General features: G+C 37.7%; 2 protein-coding genes across 2 annotated transcripts; both read right to left on the bottom strand.

Moving 5' to 3' along the window:
• Positions 1-5,030: 5,030 nt before the first annotated feature.
• On the bottom strand, positions 5,031-5,565 carry Cpr65Ea (Cuticular protein 65Ea). Its single transcript, XM_068292917.1, has 2 exons — positions 5,545-5,565; positions 5,031-5,420 (listed from the first exon to the last, which is right to left on the bottom strand). The coding sequence occupies exons 1-2, from the start codon at positions 5,563-5,565 to the stop codon at positions 5,031-5,033; spliced, it is 411 nt and encodes a 136-aa protein (XP_068149018.1).
• Positions 5,566-7,641: 2,076 nt separating this feature from the next.
• Positions 7,642-8,278, bottom strand: Cpr65Eb (Cuticular protein 65Eb). The gene is made up of 2 exons (XM_068292915.1): positions 8,267-8,278; positions 7,642-8,202 (listed from the first exon to the last, which is right to left on the bottom strand). Exons 1-2 carry the CDS (start codon positions 8,276-8,278, stop codon positions 7,642-7,644), a joined length of 573 nt encoding a protein of 190 aa, XP_068149016.1.
• Between the last annotated feature and the right edge of the window lie 2,426 nt (positions 8,279-10,704).

Genomic DNA, 10,704 nt, shown 5'->3' with positions numbered 1-10,704 from the left:
CACTTGCGTTCATAATAATGTTTCACTTAAAAGATAAAATTGGCATATCTAAAATATCAAATGATATATAATAATATTCTTTTCAAGTTTTGTTAAATGGAATGTGAAAGAATTGAAAAACAAATGGAAAAATTCATTAAACGAGTGATATTTCGGATGCTCCCACCCCTTGCAAGGATAATTCAAACTCAAGCAAAACGAGTAAGTTGATTTTGGTAGATAATTGTGGTAAACTTTGCCCCTAAACTTGGGCAGACAAACCAAATTGGCAAATTGACCAATTGTTTATATACGGCATTCCCATTCCTATTCAAAAAGTGAAGAAATGAATTAAGCGAAGCAATAAACAAATATCTCAACATTCGCCTGGATGGGTTATCAAATATTCAGTTCACTGACTGACTGAATGACTGTGACTCCAAATGCACCTCAATTAATAAGAAGAATTGTAAAACAAATGACAATTATTTATGACCCACTGACCCGAGCCACTCAACAACAGCCATAGAGTAAGAGTCAGCAAAAAAGATAGCAAAAAGTGCGGGCGAGCATGGTGGGTGGTGGTGGATTGGAACAAGAAGAAGACAAATGGCGGGCCACAAGCAGGACGAGACGGAGGAGCTTAATGTAGGAACGAAGAACAGTTGTGGAAGTAAGAGATGGACAGAGCGAACTGAGCTGAGGGTCAGGCAATGGTTCACAGTTATTGTATTTCATTTTCATCGCGTGTCAAATGCATATTTTACCATTAAGTTTGCTTTTTTGCTATTGTTGTAATTGCTATTGTTGTTGTTGCTGCTGATGTTGTTACTTTCAGTATTGTTGTTTTTGTTTTTGTTGCTGTTGTAGTTGTTAACGAAAAAGCATTCCGGTAACCGGATGGATATGTACAAGGACAACCACATGCTCGTGGAGCGCAACAGAAGAACCCACGAATTGTCGAGGCATCTTCACATGTCCAGCTACCTATATCTCCTCCTCCCCATCAACCCACACACCCGCGCGCACACACACACACATTTACACATTTTTGTCGCCTCTCTAGAAGTGAATGGTTTTTTACGTTAGTTGCTGTTCCTCCTTCCCTCTTCTCTTTCGCCATCATCATTTTGGCTATTGATTTTTACTTCGAAATAAATTGGTTTCGTTTGTCTGTTGAGTATTTTTTGGTTTTGTTTTTTTTGCCTTTTTTTTAGTGTACATATATATTTTGAGCTCTTTTGTGCAAAACTTTTCTTTTGGGGCAATTATTGTACCGAAATTATTTTTCATTTTCTAGAAATTTTTGCGGACTGCACTTTTATTCTCTGAGTCTGAGTTGTCCCAAATGGTCCGGCAACTATTGTTATTAATACCCCAAGCCAAAAGCAAAAGAAAAATTGCTCAGTAAATGAAAAGTGAATGGCTAAAAGATGTTGAAGAGATGGACGAGCAAATAGTTGAGGAGGGTGGCAGGAAAAAATAACTGTGAATTAAAGTTGGCCAGAAAGTATGTAGGTTTATTTTAAAGAAATTTCATTTTCTTTGGAAAATTCACTCAAATTTATCCAACTCAGTTTTCTGTTGTTTTCGCCTAATTGAAATTCCTAGTTTTTCCACTATTTGGCAGGCACTTAGAAACGGTTGGGAAACGTTTTTTCTGCTTTCTCCTTCACTTTCCCCCGGTTTGTTTCATTGGCCCGAAAAAAAAGAAATCCTACGTGACACATGCCGTGACGAGGCAGGGTTCCCATGCCTCCATTTAACAAGAAGCAATGCGAGATGTTGGGGAGCGGGACAAACAAAGTCTTTATGCTTAAATATGGACATGTGGGCGTCTGTGGAAAATACGAGGGAAAATAATAAAAAAGGTAGCCACTCTCGAAATGTATTTACATTAAAAACGGACACAAAAGGGTAGTTGTCTCCTCTCTATAGAGACGCTGAACAAGACAAACGGAGCCAAGGATATACATACATACAAGGCGAGGAAGGATAGTGAAAGGCAAAAATTTGCTGGGGCGAAAGGGGAACAAATGCAAAAGGCATAGAACGTCGACTACATGCTCTACAGTTGGTTGAATTATGGCCAAATAAAATATCTAGGCAAGCTAATTTGATGTCTCAGTTTATAGGTGAACTATAAAACGGAAATTTATGGCCAAAACTAGGCGGAAATAGGAAAAAGAAAAAGGGATTGTACTTAGACAAAGCCAAAAAGAATGCTATCTAAAATCGAAGTAATCGAACCAAACAGTTTCCACTAATGCAAATGGCTATTTAAATTTGATCAGCAGTTGACCTTACTTTTAGGAATTGTTGAAACAGAAAATTATCTAGAGAAATAATCTAAGGGAAACTGTTTTAAAAAATTAAAATCTTTTTATTGAGTATTTATAGACGAGAAGAAATTTGATAAACGGCGATAAATTTCAATATCCAATTTTATTGAACTGCAAATCGGCTATTATTTATAATTTTAGCCAACTTTCAATGAATATTAAAAAACATATAAAAAATGAAACGCACAAATTTTTGGACTCTCTTTTTTCGCATTTTGTATTTACTCAAAAATTTCATGGCTTTCACAGTGTTTTTGTTTGTCAAACAAATCTGAAATGTCCTTTCTTTCACATACACACGCATACAGCACATCCCAAACAGCAGACACATTCACACAAATGCTAAACACAAATATCAGTAAACAAAAAAAAACAGAAATAATAATCATAAAAAAACAAGCTGAAAAGGAAAAAAAATAAATTCAGAAACCAATGGTAAAAAAAAAAAAACAAAATGAAAACACACTCAACCATGTCAAACCGAGCTATGGCAAACTGAACCGGAAAAAGCGTACCCAAACCACGTTTCCACAACGCATTTATAATTAGATTTCATTTTTCATTTCTGAAATGATAAATAAAACTTTTTCTAGTACCAGCAGCGGGAAGGGGACCGTTCTTCCCGTCTCTCGCCTCGGACTTCTTTTTAATATTGAAGTATCTCTCTCTCTACCGTTTATACTGTTAAGTGGCATTTTGTAGTGTTGTGTAGTGGGAGAGGTGAAATTTGCATAAGTGTTGGCAAATGCCAGGCCATGGCACAAGGGCGAAGAGCCAGAGAGCTCCAAATTAATGCAAATATCAAGTGGAAATGTTCAAGTGAATTAGAAATGCGGAACATTATATACCCTTTTTAAGGGTTAATAATTTGCGCAATGCAAGACAAATGGAGTATATACTATAATGTGTATTTCTTTAAATAAGTAAATAACATCGTTTCCGAAAAGTTCCATTCGATCTGATGAAAGTTAGAAACAGATTTAGCTGATACTGCTAAACACAACAAAACAAGTGAAAATGTGAATAAATTATGAAGGACTCACACCTCTACAGATGTAAATGAAGATTGAATGGGGAGCTGCATGTTAAAGTCGTTTAGGACAATTGATACGAGCATAACATATATGTACATATGTATGTACATACACACACTCAGAAGCACACGCATACCCACACACGCACACGCACACTCACACACACACACATACACGTGAGTATATGGCATATAAATTTACCCATTTGCCGTAATCTTTTTAATTAACTACTCATATCCCGCCACTGAACGTTACCTAATTGATACGAGTTTTAGGGTATGGGTGCTTGTTGAGGTGTTTTCGGGTTTTTTTGGGGGGAGGGCCTGTTTATAACACCATTCTTCTCCTCTGAAAAGCACGCTTCAATGGAGCCACCAGAGCTTCGGTTTTAGCTGGTGCTGAAACAAATGTGCGTGATACTGTCTGTTTCCTGCAAGTGTCTTAATGAATTTCCATTTTGGCACCCGAAAAACCAAGCTCTTCTCCATAAAACAAAGACAAAAAAAATGCCAACGACTAAACTAAACCAAATCAACTTGGTCTGGGGTGTCAAATGTTAATGAGAGAAGCCTGAAAGTGCTTACCGAATAAGCAAACGAGCAACAGACGAGACGAGAAAAAGGCAAGAGACGCCAGCTTTGCATAGTGGTTGATACCACTCATTTAAGTCTTGACAATATTTGCATGGCCTACTTTTAGGCGCGGGCCATAAGAAATTCCTAGGGCCATGCTTGAAAGTAAGCAATAGATTAAGTCAATTTTTGATACCCTTCACTAAGTGTGTATGATCGACCAGGCAAGAAACGATCGTAAATTATTCAAATGGCAAATTTGAGAATTTTTCCTATTTAAGGAAAATGATCACTTTTCAGGCTTTCCATTAGCGGGTCGCTTGGCATAACAGCAATGAGAACTTTCATTTCCTGTTTTTTAGAGCCGCTCTCACCAATTAATACCGAATGCTTTTTCCATTGACTTCCGTTTGCTTTTAAAATTCCTTCCTTATCTTCCTGTTTCAGTGTTCTCCAGCCCATCTTCTGTGTGTGTGTGTGTCAGTGGGTGTGTGTGTGAGTCAGTATATATTTTGTGCTTCCTGTACAAGCCCCTTTGCGGATGGTCTGGCCTGGCCTGGCCTGGAAGTCCATCACCTTAAGTTTCTATATCGTTCCGTTCAGTGTTTTGTGCCTTTTCCTTTATGTAGCAACATATTTTCTTTTCCAGTTAGCATCTTTTGTCTCCAAGTAGATAAAAATTGAATTTCATCCACTGTTGGCTTTCAACATCATCATTCACATTCTCTGTCTCCCTTCTTCTCTCTCTTTCTATCTTGTTATTTCTGTCCCTTTCTGTGCATTGTTCGCTCACACTCACACGCACACAGAAATCGTATTAAATATTCAATATTGTTGGAATACAGAGACTTGCCTTTGTCTCTCAGCTCACTAACTTGGCGCTAGGCTAGGCCGGCTCGTCATTCGTCTTTTATAAGCCCACTAATTAAGTTTCACCTCCCACCTCCTCTCATTGCCAGCAAATCACTTCAATTAACACAAGTTCAGCTGATTAACTGTGAAATTTACTATTCAGAGATGAGATATATAATATGGTGAGAGCTTAAAGCTAATAGGCAACAAAGCAAAAAAAAAAAAACGCTCACTACTCAAGGAGACTAGATCTAAATCTGATGACGACGCACTTCACGATCGGCCAACTCCTCGGGTGTGGGATGCTCTTGAATGAATCGAATGGCTCTCAGGATTGCCTCTGGAATGGGTGGAGGAGTGGGCAAAACATCCGATTGTGGACGAAAACCGTTCTCATCGGCCTCGTAAGTCACCTGAATGGGTATACCCTCAGGTGAGGTGTAAGCATAATATCCACGCACAGCTACACCTGCTTGACCCTCTTCGGCTCTAACCTGGCCACTGGCCTGCTGTATATCATAACTATAGCTGCCATCTAAATTCGCATTCGAAAGGAATTTTGTAATAGAGTCCTCGTTAAGGGGCGGAGCAGGGACAGCCAGGATGCTGGAGGAGAGCAGTGCAACGGCAAGAAGAACCAACTGTAAGTGCAAAGTGAAGTTAATTAAATTGCTCCCATGACGCAGACGATGAGAATGAGGATGATGATGATGATGGTAATGATGATGGCGATGGTGATGGAGTAGCAGGATAATGGCAGCTTACCGAGCTGTATGCCTTCATCATGTCTCTTGAAATGAAACTATGGCCACAATGTGATGGTTCAGCATCAGTTCATTTGCTATTTATATGAAACCAGCACCAAGCTCATCTCAATTTCAAGATGTTTGGCAATGCTCTAGGGTTTATCGATAGATACATATCCATATACTTGATGTTCGACAACAAAAAAAAAAAAAAAAAAAAACAACAAACCCACCCAATCAAATTATATGAAACGAAATGTTGCTAAAGCTCAACTTTGCATCAAACATTCATTGTTAATTTTTAATCAAAACAACAACAAACATGCATAAATGACTTTGATTTTGATATTTTGAGTTGTAGTTGCAACATTTTTCCTATTCAAGCAGAAATCAACCAGAAAAGAAACTGAAAGCCCAGCTCACTGAGAAATAAAACCGAAAAAACCGACCAAATTAATTTGCATTATTCATTTGCATAAAAAAATAACAACAACAACGAAAAAGCACCTTAGATGGGAGAGAGTGAATTTTATTAATTTTTTTACATTTAATTTAGCTCAAAACACACTCATATGTACTCTCCCCCCACTCTCTCTCTCCTTCTCTCTCTCTCTCTCTCTCTCTCTCTCTCTCTCTCTCTCTCTCCTTGTCTATTTTTTTCTCTTTCATTCTCTGGTTTCCCTTTCTCTTACACACTTTTTCTTTGCATTCGAGTATGTCAGAGTTTTGCTCTAGTCAAGTCAGACCTATGATTTCTGTCAAGGGCGGTTGAGAAAGCGCAGCCCATAGGCTAATGGGGCGTTGATTTTCACAAGAATAAATACGATTAGATTAAGCTTTTTTCATAGATCACAAGTTATTAAAGAAATTTGTTGGTATATTTCACCTTAACATATGAAGAGTCCGATCAAGTAAGGTCTTTAGACCTTATATACTCTTTAAATTAGCTTTTAGTTATAAAAAGGGAAAAATATGTTCTTCAGATGTTAAAGAGTTATTTAAATCCTCCCACCATTTGGGCCTCTGCTTGATTTATCACAATCGTTAATATCGGACAAACATTAAGAAAGGCGAATACATTATTCAAACTTGATAAGATATGAGATATTTATTGGTCATCAAATCAAACTGTAAACAATTTGTATGCCATAAAAGATGATAATACATACAAATATTATTTTAATGTGTTGGCATAGAAAGAAGATTCTTTAAATATTTAAAGATTCCTGACTGACTGTTCTGTTTAGCTTCAAGGAAATTTGAATTTTCGCGGCATATGTACATTGAACTCTTGCTCTTAAGTATATATTTATGTTGTTTGTCCTTAAGGTCCACCGATTTTATATATTGGAAAGATAGTGCAGGTCCTTTGGTGCCTTTTATTTCCTTTTCCCCGTCTGTAAGCCGCTTCTGTTTTGAGGCCCTTGAAGTGGGAATGAAACTTGTAACTGAAAGCCATATGGTTTCATGTAAAAGCAATGCCATGCTATGGCATTTTGTAGTAGGTTGTGCACACACTCAAACATACATACATACATACATACATACATACATATGTACATAACATATAAACAAACAATATTAAATTGTATTTTTTTCGTGTTTTATTACATTATTATTATCTCTGGCAATAAATGTCAACGTCAGCAGGACAAAGCACAACAGCAACAGAGTGAGAGAAGGGTGCTACAATGAGAGGGGATGGTCGGGTGGTTGGTGGTGACCAGGGGGTACGCCAGCAGCCTATGTAGATGTACATATATGTATATATAAAAAAAAAAAAAAAAAAAAAAAAAACAAAAATAAAGAAGAAGATGCTTCTCTATATAAAGTCTATGTGTGAGTGTGTGTGTGGGTGTATATATATACAATGCGACCCAATATTGCTGTGTGTTTGTGAGAGATGTTGTTGCTGCTGTCGGTTGTATGTTGATGGTGTGGACTAGGCAAACAGACACGACAGCAACATCAGCAAGAGCCGCAACAGCAGCAGCAGCAGCAGCATGCAAACACAGAACGACGACAACAACATGATGGAGGAGGTAACGCTGGAACTGATGAACATGGTTATATGTAGTAGTAGATGGTAGTAGAATGGAAACGGTTTCAGTCAGTCTTAAATCTTCCTCTCATAGGGCAGAACACCGCTTGAGGCCGAAACTGGAGCCAATAGAGCAGCCACCGGCAGAGTTTGTTGTGCCTGGGGAGCCAAATATTGTTTGCTTGGCAGCTGCACCTGCTGCTGGCCATGGCCAGCATGGGCATGGGCAGCATGCTCATGATGATCTTGCTTGTGATCGTATTGCTCCTCATTGTTCTCCTCGGGATGGTTGCGGATCCATTCCAATGATTTCAAGATGGCCTCTGGAATGGGTGGTGGTGTGGGCAAATGTTCGCCCTGTGGCTGGAAACCGTTCTCATCGGCTGTGTACGTCAATTGGATGAGCTGGCCTTCTGGTGTATAATATTGCGATGATCCCGATGCATAATATCCACCGACACCCTGCTCCTGTTGGGCAATACCATTGCTAGTCTCGAATTGATAATTGTAGCTGCCATCGTCCTGTTTCAGTTCGTTCACAAAACTGCGAATTTCGGCATGAGCATCTGGATTATCCGATGGGAAGGATTGAGTCTGGCCAACAAAGGCGATGATAGCTAAAATTACCACAAGTTGCTGGGGCAAGGAATTGAATTAAATTAGTCCTCGGATTCACTCTTATCCATTTTGCATTTCTTACCATTTTGAACATTTTAGCCTTGCTTAGGAGGTTGTGGAGATGTTTTGGTTAGATTAGTTTGGTTGCTTTAACCCTAAGAGCTAAGTTGTGTTTGATGTTGAACTTTCCACACAACCGGCATTATATACTCTTCAATTTCTTCAAGAAAGTGAAGAAAAGTCTCCATTAAAAATGATTATGATTATGGTGATGATGATGGTCCAACAACAAAACACCAAACCATTGGCACATTTTGGCCTCAAGTGGTAAACGGCACAAAGAAATATGGCCAATTATCTTTGGCTCTAGGTGAAAACGAAATCAACTTAACACACATTTTAACCTCAGGTTCATCTATCTCAAAACTCTTTCCGTCCGATACCCACAAGCTGCAGCGTTACGCCAAGTAATTAAGTGTTTTTCGGTTTAATTCATTAATTATAAACATCTCTAGGTATTATATATCTCGGCTACAAAGATACATTCATATTATGTATGTATATATGGAAGAACTGGAACAGATCCAAGATAAGTGGTGGCTGCTGCTGGAGTTAAGGTTTGAGTTGGAGTAAAAAATGGGATGGGCGCATTGTCCGTCAGGCATGAAATGTTTAATGGCTTGACCAACAAAAGCAAATTGTTATACGAATTGGTGAACAACACTAAAACGAGGGAGAATCGTACACACATTTAGAGAGAGAGGGAGTGAGACAGAGATGATGAAGTAAACCCATTAACACTTTGCTATGCGGAAATAGTCTGTAATTGGAATACACAGAAATATAAATTAATCATCATATGAAATTAATCAGCGGAGACTTGTGGAGAGAAATTTCTTTGTGCAACAGATTGGAGACTGAAAACATTTTAAAATTCAATCAAATCTCTAATACATATTTTAATTCAGTTGAATGATAAGCTAAAGCGTTTTGACAACTCTTTTAAGTAAGTTTATGAAGAGAGAGAGAGAGAGAGAGAGAATTCGAAGTTGGCAACGCATTTCTTTAATGCAGTATTGGAAAAAAATATATTTTATACTCAAAACCTCATGAAATCCAAATGGCAATTTCAATAAGTCAGTCGTTCGACCTATCTAAACTCATATTTTATGTACGTGTTTATAAATCCATCTATTATTGCTAATTTTTAACACATCCTCATTCGCCAAAATAAAGATTTATATTCCTCTACACAAAGTTCTTCGCAAAAACGAAAAAAAAAAACTCTATTTTGGGTCAAACCGAAATAGCCAATAAAACCCTGAACAGGTTGTATGTTAATAATATGTTGACTGGGCCCAAAAACAAAAGCAAATGGAACTTTATTGAATTTGAAACGCCCACTTGCATATATCTATAAAATCAATCAGCCAAATGTCGATCAAATAAATCAACTAAAATATCAGCTTTATATGTCCAAAGAGGAAACACACTTGAGACATGCAAATTGAATCAATTTGTATTTGATTAAAAATCCATCAACGAAATAAATGAAACGCAAACTAGCGCAAACAGTTAATTCAATTAGCCAAAATGCAAAATCCAAATGAGAGAAAAAAAGAGGGTTTAACAAAAATTTACTTCAACCGAACCCAAAAAATAAGCAAAACAAAATAATGCAAAATCACAACTACCAACAAATAAACAATTAGACCAAATAGTTCATCTATTATTTTTAGGCAAGGTCATTAACGGGTTTTCGAAAGTCGTTGACATTGTTAGACATTTGTCGCCACACCCCAAAGCCAGGTCAAGATAAAGTTACATGTCTATTACATGATTTTTTTTTTTTTTTTTTGGTCTAGGAAATCGAGATGTGGATGAATAAATGTGAGCGATCGAATTAATAGGTGAATCGATGAATAAATGAATGAAAATGATGACCATAAAAAGTTAGAAAATTTGTCAGCACACCGAAATGCATATATAATTAATTGAATTTTCAAAATCTTTCAAATTGGAAGAGAATGTAGAGCAAATACGCTGCGGAGGGGTTGTTGGTTAATCATTCAAAATTCAAATGAAATAAAAACTGTCTTGAAGCTATTAAGGTTTCTGTTGCTGCTCATGCTGATGATGGCAATGGACGAAATCGAAAGTGATATATTTAAAAAAAAAAAAATCTGAAAACACACACACACGCAAAAATAGTATGCCTGAATGACCTTGATATCACGTTTGGGGTTGGACTTGTCGTGCAGTCATTCAAATTTGGGTCAATTAATGTGGAGCAGGTTGTACGAGTCGCCAAGTAAGAAGAAACAGCAGATGAAGAAGATGTGCAGCATGTAACCTTTTTTCTTGCTCCTGCTCATGCTTCAGCTCCTCGCCTCTATCCACTCTTTGGAATCGCTATTTGCCTGTTTCTTGTGCCAGCGCTTAATGCGCGTGAAGATGGATTGATGCCGCTTTTTAATGGAATACCATAGGGTCAGAGAGTGGGGAAGCCGGGGAAAACGG

This window comes from Drosophila tropicalis, unplaced genomic scaffold (assembly GCF_018151085.1).
Source record: "Drosophila tropicalis isolate 14030-0801.00 unplaced genomic scaffold, ASM1815108v1 contig_694, whole genome shotgun sequence".
In the NCBI taxonomy this organism is placed as follows: Eukaryota; Metazoa; Arthropoda; class Insecta; order Diptera; family Drosophilidae; genus Drosophila; species Drosophila tropicalis.
Note: the sequence above shows the minus strand (reverse complement) of the source record. Positions and strands in the feature narration are given on the sequence as shown.

What these genes read in the sequence shown, in the direction of transcription:
- Cpr65Ea (XM_068292917.1), bottom strand. Translation starts at nt 5,565, where the DNA reads ATGATGAAGGCATACAGCTCG. An exon ending in TGATGAAGGCATACAGCTCG is followed by an intron (nt 5,421 to 5,544) that starts GTAAGCTGCCAT and finishes TTGCACTTACAG; the next exon opens with TTGGTTCTTCTTGCCGTTGC.